The following is a 17026-nucleotide window of genomic DNA, read 5'->3' as shown; positions in this document are numbered from 1 at the left end:
GAACAAATCTCTCACTGTAGATGTTACACCACTAATTTAGATTATAAAGAAGTAACCAACCCAATAAATAAAACAATATATATTTATTTAGCACAAAATCCTCTATAGTCTAACAATAGTCTGTATTCTATTTCTATTTCTTTAGGGCACTTTGCTTCTTCAGATAGTAAAGAGTCATCAGGAGTTACACAAGACACATTTATAATACCTTACATCAATTATTTGGAAAAATAAATCCCCATAATAACTGTTGGGCTGACAGCTGTTTTAAACGCTTTAAGGCAATTTAATGGCTGTAATCTTGCAACCGCATCTTATGCAAGTAACCTTTATTCAGTCTCACTAGCTCCAATGGGACTTGAATTGGTGTAGAATATTCATAGGAAAAAGGGTAGCAGGACTGGGCTTTTCATAGGGCATCAGTGATTTTATTTTAAAGCTATGTCCAACAAAAAAAAACCCCAAGTATTAGGATAATATCAGAAGACACAATGATATTGCTGAAATGGACAAAAACAGATGCCCAAAAGACAAATATGAGAGAACCGGATAGTTATATATGTAGGTATATCACATCATTAAGCACAATTTCTGATACTTAATCACCATTATTTGCCTAATTTTAAAGAACAGAGGTAATCTGCTACAGAATAGTCAAGATTAGGACATTTGCAGATTTTAGAATCTATAGCCTTGATGAATATAGAAGATATTTTGGCAAAGGAATGTAGCTCGCATCTAAGAACAGAGAAACATTATTCAACATGTTGTTTCACAAACAAGATAATAGAATGACTGGATACAGAAGATCACCCAAACTTGACTAGGATGCTACAGTTTTCAGTAGCTTCTCCTTTGCTGTGTTTTCACAAACAATCACACTGATCAATCTCAAAGATGTGCAGCCGCTAGTTCTGTCTTCCCTCCTGTAGTTACCACCTGGATTAGGCTGCCTGAGCTTGGTCTGTTCTTCCCTGTGATCCAGTCATAAAACGTTCTGTTAAAAAATAAGAATACTATAAGTGTGTATAGGCAGGGGGTGAAAAGGAAAAAGAAAAAAAAAAGGTGGGAGAGAATCCGCCTGACATGTCCACTTCCTTCTCTATGTGTTGTCTTTTTATGTGTGGATTCTACAATTGTCTTCATCTACCTAAAGGGAGGTTTCAGGGAGGATGGAACTAGGCTGTTCTCAGTGGTGGTAGATGACAGAACAAGGAACAATGGTCTCAAGTTGCAGTGGATATTAGGAAAAAGATTTTCACTGGGAGGGCGGTGAAGCACTGGAATGGGTTACCTAGGGAGGTGGTGGAATCTCCATCCTTAGAGGGTTTATGGGGCAGCTTGACAAAGCCCAAGCTGGGATGATTTAGTTGGGGTTGATCCTGCTTTGAGCCCGGGGTTGGACTAGATGACCTCCTGAGGTCCCTTCTGGCCCTAATCTTCTATGATTCTATGGGGGCAGACCCTTCCACTGACACAGAGCCCTACTGAAATCAATAATGCTCTATCCAGGTATAGGGATCCATCCACAGAGATCTGATTGCAGGATCAGAGCCTAGTATGTAAGTTCTTCAGGGCAAAGAGCTGTCTCTCATCTATCTACAAAGCACCTATTGTCCTGTTGGGCTACACCACTGCTGTTTGCAGAGGGTGTGCAGCACCCTGGAAATTTCATTCTTACATACCTAATTAATAATAAAAGTTAACTTTAGGTGGAAGGTAACTGTACCCCAATTCTCCTCCTAAAGTTTGCAAAATATTTCAATTTCTTAAAACAAATTAAAAAAAAAAAAAAAGGTAAATCCTACAGAAACTTATTGAAAATGTCCTCAAGCTGACTAGGCACACTGGGACCCAAAACAAAAAAATATTGTTGGCATCCCAGTATCCAATAGGTTAAAAAAAGAGGCAGAGAAATGTTTTTTACCTTCAGAGTCACCCTTCCACTGAAGATTATGGCTAACAAAGTTTATATACTCTAAAGCTGTGACTTTGCTTTTTCTTTCCCTTTCTCATATATATTTGTTCTCCTCTCTCATTTTCCCTGTTTGTGATTTAATTTAATTGTCTGCATGCTTTATGAGACTTGCTGACTTTAAAACCCACAGGCTAGAGCCTCAGCTGGTACAAATTAGTGCAATGCCACTGAAGTCATGCCAGTTTTCCCCAGCTGAGGATCTGCCCCTGTAAGCTTAATCTAACTTCAAGGCACAGAAAATGGGGTGTGCACAGGAACATGCAAATCCAAGTGACAAGACAGCATAGTTTTAAAAGAGAAAATGTAAAAAGCCCAGATGTTTTAAAAGGAACTGTTTTAGTCATTGTGCATGTACTCACTCAGCAAGGAACTCTAGGGGTGTCCAGGAGCTGAAATCTGCGTCAGGCATTGATTTCCTGTTCATTGGTGTATCCAGGGTAACCCTGCAATTGAGAGAGATAAGCCTTTCATTTGTACATCATGTTTCAGATAAGAGCTGTCTGTTCTTCCGCTCTGGTGCATGCTGAATTTTCAGAACAGGGTACTGAAATCCAAACAATATTAGATGAATTTCTTTTGAAAGCTGTATGTTTCTAACAGCATGTAGCCATCCATTGAAGGTTTTAATTCTAGACCTTTAAGTATGATGATATTTACAAGGTGGGATTTTCAAAAGTGCCTAAGTCACTTATATGTTGCTGAAAATCCCACCCTTAATTGTTACTCTCTTAAAACATTACACAAAAATAAAACCTTTCAAGGCATCTGTGCAAGTTTGGAATGGCCAGTAGCCAAGAGACCAGTGTGAACTTGATATCTGCCTACTGATGGTACTTTGCAGACACAGGTGTTATTTGAATATCTGGTATGTTGTCATTCCCTGTCCGAAAAGAAATGCACTTGGAGAAGCTTGTAAGGAAGAGGGAGATGTGCAATTATATGAGTTCAAACAGCATTCTTAAGCCCTTCTCCAGTACTTCTGAGCACTGACAATCTTCAAAGACTATGTTTCACATTAGCCTGGCAAGGAAATACAAAAATCCGTAACTAGGTTACAAAGGGAATCACAGAAGTTAGAACTTTTCCATGTCTATTAGGCCATTCAGTCCATCACCCCTCTGCCAATGCAGGCAGCCAACTAAGGCCTGGTTTACACTGGCAATGGAGATCAATGTAACGCCGCTTATGTCGACCCCCTAAAGTATGTCTCCCCACAAGCACGTAAGTTCCGTCGATTTTCCATCAAATCTTCCTTTCCGCCTGCATTACCTCAGGAGATTGATATCACACATGGTCACCTAGGGAAGATGGTGCAAGTTTAAAGTACCTGAACAATACAGTCACTCTGTTTTATTCCTCTGCCATTGACGGGGTCCCTGGGTGCCTCCCCAAGACTATTCCTAGTTCTAGTACTGTTGCAATGGGCATTATGAGTTGGGACGCTGGTTGCCCTGTTTTCTGCCGCTACAATTCACCCGCAGTGTCCTCTAATCTGTTCTGCCCACCTCCTCCCAAACTGGTCCTTGGCATGTTACAGGGGAGCCCGGTGATCCCTCTCCTTGCTCAAGTGTAGATTGTGGATTTTAGTGCTAATGATGCCTCTCTATAACAGATGCAAGGGTCCCTTGCTTACCATGTCTGTAACGCCAGTCTGACCCTTCCGAGATGTACAGAATGAAATGTGGGTCTGGCTTAGTCTTGTGAACATGAAGGGGAGTACTTTTTACATTGTAACATTTCCTTTACTACTTTGGGTCAGCTAACAATGGCAACTTTGTGCTTTGCTTATCTTACAGTAGACACCTCGGCGTTTGGCCCCCCTTGCTGAACTCCAGCTGAAAGACATTCCCAGATTAGGAAACGGGGGGTAAAAAAAATGTGGGATGACATGTTTAGCGAACTAATGAATGCCTCCGCAGCTGCTGACACAGACCTCAGAGGCTGGAGGGTGTCCTTGTCTGAAAAACTAGACATGGACATGGAACACAGAAGATCTGCACAGAAGCAGGAGCATGATAATACAGAACATCTCCTGTTGCGTATGAGGAATCGGTCCGACATGCTGAGGCGTCTGGTAGACCTCCAAGAGCAGGACGCCCTCTGCAGCCCCTCCAAAACGCTCCGTCGCCTACCACTTTGTTATCAGCCCCCACCCCCAAGCAGTCTAGGAGGAAACTGAGCAGGGTGCAGTACGTGCTGCACTCCACACCGCTGGAGGCGAGCAGAAGGACGTGACGGCCCCTTTAAGAACTGCACGCAAGCACAGTTGCTTGCAGAGTGACACTTTACAATGTTAAGTTATCCTCCTTTCTCCCCATTAAAACTGGTCACAAATAAAACTCTAACATTAAAACACATCTGTCTTTATTCATTCATAGCTTGGGTGGGGAGAGATGAGGAGGGGGCTGCTGAAGTGAGGGTGGGGGATGGGAAATAAAGGCACAGCACAGACATACATTATTGCAGTTCATTGCAAAACCAGTTTTTCAATGCTTCCTAAAGCCGAAGCACTCCGCGGTTGGCTCTGAGCGTGGTGCTGGAATCTGGCTGCTCAAAATTTGCAGCCAGCCTATCAGCCTCCACAGCCCAACCCTACAGGAACTTTTCCCCCTTCATTTCACACAAATTATATAGCATGCAGATATAACTGATGGGATGTCCTTTTCAATGATGTCAAGCCTAGTAAGCAGACATCTCCATCTGGCTTTTAAATGGCCAAATGAACATTCTACCACTTTTCTGCACTTACTGAGCCTGTTATTGAAACGCTCCTTTTTGCTGTCCAGGTGCCCAGTGTAGGACTTCATTAGCCAAGGGAGCAAGGGGTAGGCAGGACCCTCCCAGGATCACTATTGGCATTTCCACATCTCCAATGTTTATTTTTTGCTCAGGGAAGAAAGTGCCCACCTGCATCTTATTGAACAAACCCGAGTTCCTAAAGATTCGCGCATCATGCACCTTTCCAAACCACCCCACACTGACGTCGGTAAAATGTCCCCTGTGATCCACAAGGGCCTGTAACGCCATTGAGAAGTATCCCTTCCGGTTTATGTACTCTGTGGCAAGGTGGTCAGGTGCTAGGATAGGGATATGCGTGTCATCTATTGCCCCCACAAAGTTTGGGAACCCCATTGCAGCAAACCCGTCCACTATGTCCTGCACGTTTCCCAAAGTCACTACCCTTCTTAGCAGAAGCCTATTGATGGCCCTGCATACTTGCATCACAGCAGCTCCCACAGTGGATTTAACGACTCTGAAATGATTCCCAACTGACCGGTAGCAGTGTGGGGTTGCACTTCCACAGAGCAATGGCCATTCACTTCTCCACTGCCAGAGCTGGTCTCAAGCCAGTATTCATGCGCTTCAGGGCTGGCGACAGCTTCACGCAAAGTTAAAAGAAATTGGCTTTTCGCATACGAAAGTTCTGCAGCCACTGCTCATCATCCCACACCTTCATAACGATGCAATCCCACCAATCTGTGCTTGTTTCCCGGGACTAGAACTGGTGCTCCATGGACTGAAGATGATGCATGACAGCCTGCAGCAAACAGGAACTGTTCCACTCTATGGCTTGTAGCAGGGCGGCCTCAGTAACATCGCTATTTTCCATGCTGCGGCTCCTCTCTTGCCTTTGAAAATACTGCAGGGTAAGCCGTGAGGTATTTGTGATGCTCACAATGATAGTGCAGAGCTGAGTGGGCTCCAAGGCTCTCCGGCAATGGCGTGTGTGCAGCATAGAACAACGGCGCAAAAAAGTTTTTGCAGTTTGTTTGGGACAAGAAGGGAGGGAGAGGGAGCACGTTGCATTATGGGAGGACAACAAGCTCCCAAAAGCCTCTGCAGCTAGTTGCACTGTGGGATAGCTATCCATGGTGCACTGCTTTGAATGTTGACCCAAGCGTGGTGAGTGGGGACACAAGAACCCGGCGGAAGGAGCGTGGTGTGATCACACACCTGCGACTTCTACAATTCGGCAGGTGAAAGTCGATTTAAAGTAAATCACCTTCAGTCTGCAGTGTGGACATACCCAAAGTGTCACTAAGCTTGTGGCAGGGAAACGAGGAACTAAACCTTTTCTATTCAAGGGACAATTACTTTAGCTGCTCAAGTCACTCTACAAAGAGGATATATAATATTATGCACTCCAGTGGAAGCAGGGCATACACAAGGGCGGGCAAGCAGGGGAATGACCCTCTCAATAACCATTTCCACCACTGCCTCCAGCTTCTGGCCTGGCCCCCACCCCAGGGTTCCCAAGCCTGAGCCTGTCCTCCCCACTTTCTGCCAGGCTGGGAGTTGGGCTGAATGCAGCTGAAGGGACATGCCTGGGAAAGGCACTGCAGCTAGCGCACCCACTGAGCCCCACTAGATGTGCCTGAAGCAGGGAAGGCAGACTGGCAGCAGGCATGGGGAAGCCTGCTGAGACCCATCCCTTCCTCGCCTGCAGCCTCCAATAAGTGTTTGGAGCCCACCTGGGGTGCGCAGAAGGGAGCTCAAGACAATGGGCGGGAAGTGGGAAATGGAGGCAATGGGGTTTGGGGGGATGGGTGGGGGAGGCAGTGGGGCCCGGGGGCAATGGGTGGGAGGCTGGTATTTAAAGTGCCCCTCCAAAAAGTAGTCACATTTAAATCCCTGTGCACACCCCTGAGTGGAAGCTATGCTTCTATGGGGGGAAAAAAATCTCAAAAAAGGTAAAGGTTTGGCAAGATATATTTTCCTCATTCGAAACGCCATTTGGCATTCAGAAGTAAAGTTCGATAGACGTCAGCTAACTGTGCCCAACCAAAATTAAGGAACAGTGAATGCAAACATTCAAAAGCACTTTCAGCTAAATAAAACACTCCACTATTTTCTTATTCCACAAAAACTATAAAACACATACTTTGAACAGTTCCAGCAGGGTAGTCGTGTTAGTCTGTTTTCAGCAAAACAGCGAGAGTCCTGTGGCACCTTAAAAACTAACATATTGGGGCATAAGCTTTCCTTGGCAGAAACCCACTTCGTCGGACACTTTGAACAGTTTCATATGTCTAATGCGTCACTTTTAGACTCCCATCTGCACTACAAAAGAACCACATTTAAACATGGTTTAACCATCCATCAGGGTTAACTCGTGGTTTACTAACATCATTGTAACAATCATTTCTTCTGTCTGCACAGAAAAGAAAAAACATGTTATGTATTGGTTATGATAATGCCTATAATGTGCTAGGTATGTTCCAGACTATTGAAGAGGGACAGTCCCTGCCTGAGGAACCACAACGATGTTTAAATAGTTACTTCAGTAGCGTAGATGGGGCCTGAGGAATGAAGTGCATCCATGTGTCACTCAGTTACGGTCACACTTTAAAATGAAACAATGCAGTAGCACAGGTAGCTATGCAACCACTTACGGTAGAACAGCAACAGCAGCAGACCCAGATGGCAAGCCACAGTTTGCACCGGCTAGACTCTGACAAAGCTGATGTACTGCTCCTTTTGCCATGCCATACCCCACCATCCCTAACAATTAGAAATGAAACAGATTAAAAAAAAGTTCTCTCACTGATAAGCGTTGTGTAAAAAGAGACAGTGAAGGTTTCTACGTTATTTGATGAAAGGCAGGTTTGTATTCACCTGCCACAATCTTGTAACAGAATCAGTCTTATAGCACATTGCAAAAGGTATGCACATTTTGCGACAAACTTACCCATGACAAAGAAATTGTGTTGCTACCATACAGCTCAATTTATCTAGCACCACAGAAGTAAAAAAAAATGTATTTTTAAAGGTTCTGATACGCTTGGTTAGGTCTCACAAATTGTGCCAGGAGATCTGAATACAGTGTTACAGCATTTATATTTATAAAGACACACAGGGAAGAGATATCTAGAGCTGGGAGAGTAATGGATTTTTCAGTTCATTGGCAATTTCGAAAAATTGGAAAAAAAAAAAAAAAAAGTTTCAGGTTCAATAATACATTTTGTTTTAATTTTGACCATTTTAAAATTTTTGAATATTTGAAACATAAAATTAAAGAAAATTCTGAAAACTTTCAAACCAAAAGAAATCAAAACATTCTGGTTAGAAAATGTAACGAAACATTTTAGTTTTTTCAGAATGTTTTTGTTTTTCTAAATGAGTACTGAAATTCTAAAATTTATGTAGATTTCACTGGAGTCATCAAATCTGCATTTTTCGCCAACAATTTTTTTTTGCCCCATTCTATGTATATCGACTATCTCTGGCCTCAATCTTGCAAACACTTATGCATGTACTTAACTTTAAGCACAAGTAGTCCCACTGACTTTAATGAAACTACTCACATACTTAAAAGTAAGCAAGTGATTAAATGTTTGCAGAATCAGGGGGTAAATACATGCAGCCATACTGGATAAGTCCATTGGTCCATCTACTCTTGTGTCCTGGTAATTCTGACACAGGCCTGTATCAGATACTTTGGTGGAAGTTGCAAGTAATTCTACAGTGGAAAGTCATTAAAAACTTCTCTTATGGGCAGGTTTCTTCCTAACCCTTATCAGTTACTAGCTGAATTAAGTTCTGAAGCATGAGAGTTTCTCTCTCCAAAAATAAATGTCTTAGCTTATCTAATGTAACCATGGATATGTTTTCACCATCCATATAAATGCCTATTACTTTATTTGAAATTTTTCTGAGTTCTTGCTCTCAATGATATCTTATGACAGTGAGTTCCACAGGTTAATTATGCATTGTGTAAAGAAGTAATTCCTTTGCTCAGTTTTAAATGTGTTGCCTTACAGTTCATTGAACGTTCCTTTTCTTGTGTATTAAGAGAAAGCCTAAACAGAAGTGGCCAATTTACCATCTCATTACTATTTGTTGTTTGTATCTCCTATATCCCCTCTTATTTGTCTTCTTTCTACATCAAACAATTCCAATCTTTTAAATCTTTCAATATAGTAAAATCTCTTTGTGCTTCTAAATACTTTTGCCATCCATCCCTGAATGCCTTCTATTTCTGCTACATATTTTTTCCAGTTAGCTGTAGGCGATTCCCATTTAAAGTTACTATACTTAAATAGGAAAATAGTTTCCAGGGTCTACTGAAAAACAAGAGGACATATCATAAGAATGGGGGGAAGGAATAGCTAAATACTTCCACAATTACAAATAATAACTAACTTAAAATGTCAGAAGATATATTTGCACTAATTGAACAACAATTCTTTCCCAATTCCACCACATATTTAATAAGGTTCATGTGTTTTCCCACAGCACTGCTTGTCCTAAATATCCACAATGATTGAAACCATCCTGCTCAAAACATGAAAGCAAATTAAGTTGATTCTCTGCCCTAACAAAATGTCATGGAATTACTCCAAAGAGTTCACCTCTTTGCATTTTTAACTGTACGTAGCCAGTCTGTTGCAAAAAGGAAACAAACAACCTTTTCACTCAATAATAACGATTTTATCTTCAGACCATGTTAGATGCAGCTTTAACTATGCAAATAGAGAGGCCAAATAATTAAGTAAAAAACAGTATATTTTTCTAGAATATAATGGTAACAGTTATAATTCCTTTACCTCTGTTTTCAGACATAGCTTTTAAGAAGCACCTCTTACCTTTACAACTTATTCCATCATTTTAACTTTTAAAGTTTTTTATGTCACATCAGAATATTGTTGCAGATATCTAAGAGAGCAAAGTAACACTAAAATAAGAGCTTCTGAAATGGAAGTTATTTCATTTGGTTCTCCGATAAATCTTTCAGACTCTAAGAGATGTTAATGTCTCTGTCTTCACCCCTCAAACCCACAGTCCCCTAATGCCTGTGTTTTTTTTAAATTGCTTCTAGGTTTAATTTTCTACAAAGAGCAAGAAAAAACTGGAATGAGATCAAAGATGGCACGGTATATTTCACAAAGTCTATATTAAACAACTAATGGAGGCAGAGGTTGAAGGTTATCAAACTTATCTGTGTCTGAAGTGAGGTGGACTGAATACAGAACATGAGCAGGATGATTGTGCTCAATAAAATCCTGAGTCATCACTAACTTTTAAAAAAAATTAGTTACCTAAGAACCCTGCCTTCCAGGAAAGCAAATATGGACTTTAACCTTAATTATTTCCCAAGCTCTTCTGACTGCTTGATATACTAAAAAAAATTTCACCAAAGCCAGACAACTAGTATTTAAGCAACAGATTTTACTTTATGTATTTATTTATTGCACTATACTTGACATGGGTTTGGGATTGCCAACTGCCATGTTTCAACTTTCCTCAAGGGATTCAGACAGCTGTTTACCATGTGTATATAATGTGGTAAGAAATGTTGAAGGAGTAAAACTGTTGTTTCTCAAATAAGAATAATTAAACAATTATTGTTGGTGTCAAAGCAAACACTGCACTGTGCTTGTTACCTGGGGTTCCAGCTAAAGCAGCTTTTGCTCCCGTCAGAGTCAACAAACCTCCTTCTTTCAGATGTTTGGTGGCTAAGTGACTGGAAATAGTCGACGTCCAAACACTCTGTTTCCACATCAAGTCAGCATTTTTGTATAAAGCTGAAAAACAAAATAGTCGGGTCAGTCATCTAGAATGCAAAAAGTCTTCTGGTTCTAGCTTGCATCTCACCATATAGACTGAAATAATAGTATGAAAATCTCCTTATGCCACTTCATATAGCCCACTTCTGCTGAAATCCTCATCACTGCCTTCAGCTTCTCTCGTCTTGCCCATTCCATCTCCATTCTCTTTGGCTTCCTCACGTCCCTGATCAATAGCACACGCACAATACTGTTACCTGACTTCTTACTACAAGAAGTGTGACCGCATCCCTATCCTCAGCCAGTTCCATTGGCTTGCCTTTCATTTCTGGACCCTGTTCAACACCCCCTCATTTCTAAACTTCCATGAACTTGCTTTCATCAGCTTCAAAAGACCTTGTCGGTCTCTTTACTCTCTACTCCTGTGTTCATCTCGCATTAGCCTCCTCTCTCTGTCCCTTTGTATAGTCTCACCTCTGATGGTGAGAGAGCCTTCTCCTCTGCAACTCCTACCTTCTGGAATGACCTTTTCATCGGCTGGGAAAACAATTCTTCTCCTTGCCTCTTGCTCTTAAATTCTCACTCTTTTTTTTTTAATTTTGTAACTGTATTATTTATCTCTGTAGTCCAGTTAGTTTGTACGAGAGAAGCTGTATAAAATAAAGTTGCATTGTCTTGCATAAACTATAGGTTTAAGTCTCTTTAGTTCTTGGATGGGTGACCACCTGAGCAAACCTCGTACTCTATGCTTTTTCTTGTCTATGATTGCAAACACTGCTCTTAAATATTTTATGTCTGCAGTGGTGACCTTTTGGTAGTGCTCTGTAGTGTTATTACACAAAACCTAGTTTTGATTTCAACTGCTGCTTGCTTACTCCCCGGAATTTCATGGAAAACAACACCGTGACTGCTAGACTGCAACCATCTTTTCCCAGGGGCTTTGGTCTTGGTATTTAGATCTCATAAGCTATGCAGAACTAGACCTAGGAGATGGAAAACTCCAAGACATAAAGGAATTGGTGGGAAACATTTTTTATTTATCAAACTATTGTTCAAATAGGGAATCCATTTGCCCGCAGGTGCTATGGACATGCTGCCTAGACATGCTCAGAATGTCAAGACTTCAAAAGGACTGGCCCTGCATATAGTTTCAATTAAAAAAAAAAAAAAAGAGTTGCAGTATTACAGACAGTAAATTCAAATGAAAATAGAATTTTAAAATAATTCAGCAATGGTTTGTGTTAGCAACATATTTTTGTGGGATAGAGGGAGGAAATTAAGATTAACCAATCATAATATTGAATACCTATATCTTTAGCATTTAAGATGTTTATTTCCATAAAAAACACTACTTTAAACTCAATACACACATATTAATGGCATGAAGCTGATAAGATGACCGCTCATTCCAGGCCATTCCTATGTTACCCATTTGCCATCCTAATAGTAATATCAGTTTAAATTACTGTCACAATCTGTTGTCTCATTTACAGTAGTTAAACTGTTTATCTAACTGCATTGTGTTGGATAAGAACAGATACACACACAATTATTTACTTCTTTGTGAAACAGTAATGAATGTCATCATCCTATGCTGTCTTTAAAAATAAGAAACACCTTTGCCTTGTATGTGTGTATGGAGTTGGGGAGGAGGGGAAGGGGCGGGTCCACCAGCTGCTTTATATACTCCAGATAGGAAATGAGGCTAATAACTTTGGCTATCCTAATCTAGATTAGAAAAATTCCATTCTAGCTATTATGAAATGTTAGGAACTCAGTAACAAGCCATTTTAATGTTAAACTTAAAGACCTGCATCCATTTTAAAAAGCTATCTTAGGTTTTTATATAGTGCCTGTCACTAAGCGACGGTATCGTGCCACAACATACCAGCACTGAAGGCTGTGGAAGGCTGTGTGGCCTAGTGGATAGAGCACTGGACTGGGACTCAGGAGACTTGGGATCTATTCTAGGCTCAGCCAGCGACCTTGGGCAAGTCACTTCACCGTGCTGTGCCTCAGTTCCCCCATCTGTAAAATGGGGCTAATGATACTGACCTTTGTAAAGCTCTTTGAGATGCACTGATGAATAATGCTACAGCAGAGCAACGTACTATTATTAATCAAATATAACCATTAAATAGAAAAGTCTATGAAAGGCACTGAAAGGTGGCCCAGCTCCCATTGAGTTTGGTATAGCTATTAGTTCCCTTTCTGTGTGATCACAATAAAGGAGAGATTTTAGTCTGAGAAATCTCCTTCTTTTAAAGATTTCTCTCATATTGCATTTATGTGTTTGCCAGTATACAACTAACAAAAGGGCTTACATTTAGCTTTTGCACTGCCACCAGCCCATCCTCCAGCTACACACAGGATAGCATCCACCTTCTGTTCACCCAGAAGTTTTCCAACATCTACTGTCACCTTAAATATATAACAGAGAAGTTATAAAATCAGTCTGAAAATACTGTATCGAAGAAGTAAACTTATAAATACCCAGACTACCTTTAAATTATAATTTTTAAAATTATGTTGCACACATGGTGATGTAAGCAGCTGTTTAAAAAGAGTTTATGATTTTACCCACTGGAAGGAAAATAAAAATGCTGAATACTGAAAATAGATTAAACAACAATCATGTGTTAGGTCAGTGATTCTCAACCAGGGTTACACGTACCTCTGGGGGTATGCAGAGGACTTCCAGGGGGGAAATCAACTCACCTAGATATACAACAGGCTACATAAAAAGCACTAGTGAAGTCAATACAAACTAAAATTTCATACAGACAAAACGAGAAAGTAAGTAATTTTTCACTAACAGTGTGTTGTGACACTTTTGTATTTTTATGTCTGATTTTGTAAGCAAGTATTTTTTAAGTGAGATGACACTTGGTGTACGCAAGACAAATCAGACTCCTGAAAGGGGTACAATAGTCTGGTAAGATTGAGAACCACTGTGTTAGGTGATGTCAGTGGAATGTCAGTAAAATGTGAGAGTAAGGCTTGCAGGAGCATTTTCAGGATCAGGCCCTCAGTTTGCTATCTACTTACACTTTGAGTTTCTCTTGGGACACACTGCTCTTCCAGGTAACAGCCCTTCCCTTTGTATTGTACTGTTCAGAAACATGGAATGAAGGTGCAAGAAAGAAATCCGATACTGGAATAGCCTCCCTCTTGGTAAAGTTTCTACCTAACCCTAAAACTCACACCCTAAAGCTTGGGAGTATAGCTTATACCCTAGCTTATACCTAAAGCTTGAAAGTTTATACTTGTAGCTCACCCTATCTTTGTTTCCTTTTCCAAGTGTAGGACTTCATATCTATTCATACCGAATTTTATCCGTGGAGCTCACAGCAAGAACACCTCTTCTTGTTGTGCCAATTATTCAACAAGAGGTCAGTTTCTAAATGAAAAGCCAGGGATATAACCAAATCACTTCATGTTTTAAAGAAAAGACCACCATTAAAAAAATAGAAATGACAAATTTGAGGCCTGATATACTCCACAATCTATTTTTAAAGGCTTCTGAGTTATACATGCATATAAGTAATATTGTGCCTAACGATTCAGTTTATCAGTTAGAGGAATATGCTTCCATGTGAAGAACAAGGCTTCACTGGTTGATAATAATGTAAAACCACTTAGGCCCCCATTCTGCAACTTCTGCTTGGGTGTCGACTGCTGCATCTGCATGGAGTCTTATCAAGCTCTACAAAGCCCTGCCTAGGCACCGCAATCTGTCTGCACACAATACCTTTCAGATTGAGAGGCAAGAAAGAAGTGGGAGGTTAGGCGACCAAATTCTTAAATAAATTGACAGTTAAGTCTCCAAGAGACATTTTCATGCACATAAGTTGTCTTCAGTTAGCCTATCCAGCTCTACTGGCTCTTCCAGAAAAGTGCTGTGCCTGCTTCCACGGCTCACAATGAAGGGCATCTAAACAACATTAACAACTGGCTTGTTGCAGTACAAAATGAAAAGTCCTAATTCATCTTGACTACAAACATGGGTAAGAACAAGTCACTGTCAAGAAAGGAAATCCAATTAGGACAGACACGTAAAGCAAAACTGTTTTACATTTACAATTTGAATTTAAAAACAACAATGGCTGGTAATTTAGACTCCCAAAATTGGTGACTTTGGGTGTACGTGGAGGGGTATTTGGTTTTGGTTTTTTACGTTTCAGAAAACTTAATAGAAATGTTTTGGGCACCAATCCTGTGAGATGCTCTGCACAGTCAGACCAGTGAGCCTGTGAAAGCCCCACTGACCACTGACTTCAGTGATACTCTGCATGGGTATAAGAGCACGCCCAAGTGAACGGCTTCTTGTATTGATGACAAAGTGTTGATTAAACTATTTCTTTCTTTCTTTTTCTTTTCATAATTTTGCAACCCAAGCACTGCAGAACTCTGCCAGTGAAGGAGGAAACAGTGACACTGACTACAAACGGTCAAGTTTAGTTTCACTGCACACAGTGCAAAAAGTAAACCAAAGAGACCAATGAAAAAAACAACAGATTTGTAAAATTCTTTCAGCTTCTATTTGTCTACAATTTGTTGTTACCCAGGTAAATATTTTAAAGATAAAAATAATTTTAATAAAAGGAGGGTGTCCCTGGACTCTCTGTCTGTAATAACACATGTACATGGGCTCCATATAATCCCAAAGAGAAAGAACAATGAGAGTGAATGAGAACTCCGTCTTCTTTTAATCAGAATATACTGATAATAGCCTTAGTGGGGAAGCAGGTACCATGCTGTAAATGACCTAACTGTGTGGCACCAGGGAAACAGCTTCCAAGAAAGAAAACAAGGTAGTCTATTCTATTCTATTCTAGATAGGATTTTGTACAGTCCCTAAGACATTGAGAAACCCAATGCTTTTCTCAGCACTTGAAAGAACGGCCCAAGCACCGTCCTAATGCAATGCATCTGCCCCATCCATTGATGCTACAAGATTTATTACAACATTTAAAGGAAAATGAAAGTGTCACCTGATCTGCTTGCTCAGTGAAGGAGTCGGTCATTTTCACAACAACATTAGCATTCGCTTCTTCATTTTCTGCTAGGTCAATGCTGGCAACCCACTGATAACAATAAAGAAGAACAAAGAGAGAGTTTTACTTTTAAAAATGGATGACTTATCAGGAAATAGATTATTTTTTTCAAAGAGTGTTTAAGGGGCTATGTTGCTATATCTTCGAGCTTCCGCTCAGGATTCAGTGTCTGTACTTTGCCCACTTCACAGCCCCACAGCTAGGGTGAAAAACCAGTGCACTTGATTTGCAAGGCTGCAATTGGCCAACTGCAAACGAGCTGCCAAGCTTTACTCACTGGCGGGGAGGAAGACTCTGTGTTCGGGGGGGATTCGCTGCAAGGAAGGGTTTAAAGTCTCTTCCTCTGGGAGAGGGAGGGACAGAGGAGTTCGCTGTGTGTCTCGGAGAGACATTCACACTCCCGCTCCGTCTGTCGTTTCTCAGAGCTTTGTGATTCAAATGACACCGCATGTGGGGAGCGCCCTGGCACTGCAGCTGGGCCGAAGAAAGGCAGAGCGATGCTGCCCGCTGCCGCGATGCACAGGAAGGAGCTTCTTCCTCCCCGGCTGCTCCCGGACAACCCCCAACAAGCCATGCAGCACGAGCACTAACTGCCCGGTGTGGTTACCCAGTGCTTGGATCGCAAATAATGCACGCATTGGGCTCCCAGGGCCCCTCGGCCTCCATACACCAGGACTCGGCGCGCCTCTGCTGCTGCTGCCATGCTGCGTCCGCTGCCCGGCTGATCCCTCTCTGCGCCTCCAGTGGGGCTCGAGGCAGGCTGCCGCACGGCGCGTCGGAGCCCGCCCAGCCGGCCAGCCCCACGAGCAGCTCCGCCTCCCTGCCTGGCAGCGGGGCCGCCCACCCGGCAGACAGACAGACGGACGGACCCACACCTCCCCTTCGCCTCCGCGCGCGCCCCCACGCGCACACACAACCCCTGCGGCCCCGACAGTGACGTTCAGTCCGAGTTTGATGCGATTGGTTCATTGCCTCCCTCTGTATCCATCGCCTGCCCTGGGAGGTGGTGTGAGAGAGGAGCGGGGCCGCAGAAGCCCTGCCTGACACAGGCCGGAAGAAACACTGATCAGCTGTTGCTTGTGTCTGATTTCGATTATTTTCCTCCCCTCCGTGGATGGGCTTTGCACTCTGTAGCAGATTTCCCACGCAAGCCCCGTGTGGGGGGAGCCGACCCTGGTAGAAGCCATGGGGGGGTCTAAGACCTAGCCCCCGAGATCCAACCCCCCCCCCCCAGGCAGAATCTGGGTGCACGGAAAAGCTCCACCACCTGGGGAAGCCACGCGGGGGCGGGAGGTGGCCCTGACCCCCAGCCCTGGCAGAAGCTGGGGGGACGGACGACTAAGGCTGCAAGCATCTGCTGCTTTCACTCTGCCTGTTCAGGAAACGAGCTGCACAGGGCACAGGTGGGCAAAGCCCAGGTGCGGCTGGAGGGTGCCACGCGGTGGAAGGACGGAGCTTCTGAGCCAGCCTCTTCTATCCTACCC

The 17026-nt window shown here is 42.3% G+C and overlaps 1 protein-coding gene across 1 annotated transcript; it reads right to left on the bottom strand.

Annotated features, from left to right (window-relative positions):
- Positions 1-68: 68 nt before the first annotated feature.
- QDPR (quinoid dihydropteridine reductase) lies at positions 69-16640 on the bottom strand. The gene is made up of 7 exons (XM_067530316.1): positions 16150-16640; positions 15480-15572; positions 12810-12906; positions 10363-10503; positions 7372-7480; positions 2338-2421; positions 69-997 (listed from the first exon to the last, which is right to left on the bottom strand). The coding sequence occupies exons 1-7, from the start codon at positions 16243-16245 to the stop codon at positions 892-894; spliced, it is 726 nt and encodes a 241-aa protein (XP_067386417.1). The 5' UTR covers positions 16246-16640; the 3' UTR covers positions 69-891.
- Between the last annotated feature and the right edge of the window lie 386 nt (positions 16641-17026).

The sequence above is a fragment of the Emydura macquarii genome, unplaced genomic scaffold (assembly GCF_026122565.2).
Source record: "Emydura macquarii macquarii isolate MOO-44397 ecotype Brisbane River unplaced genomic scaffold, CSIRO-AGI_Emac_v2 contig_3062, whole genome shotgun sequence".
Taxonomy (NCBI): domain Eukaryota; kingdom Metazoa; phylum Chordata; order Testudines; family Chelidae; genus Emydura; species Emydura macquarii.
The sequence above is the reverse complement of the archived record's forward strand: the minus strand, read 5'-3'. Positions and strand labels throughout refer to the sequence as shown.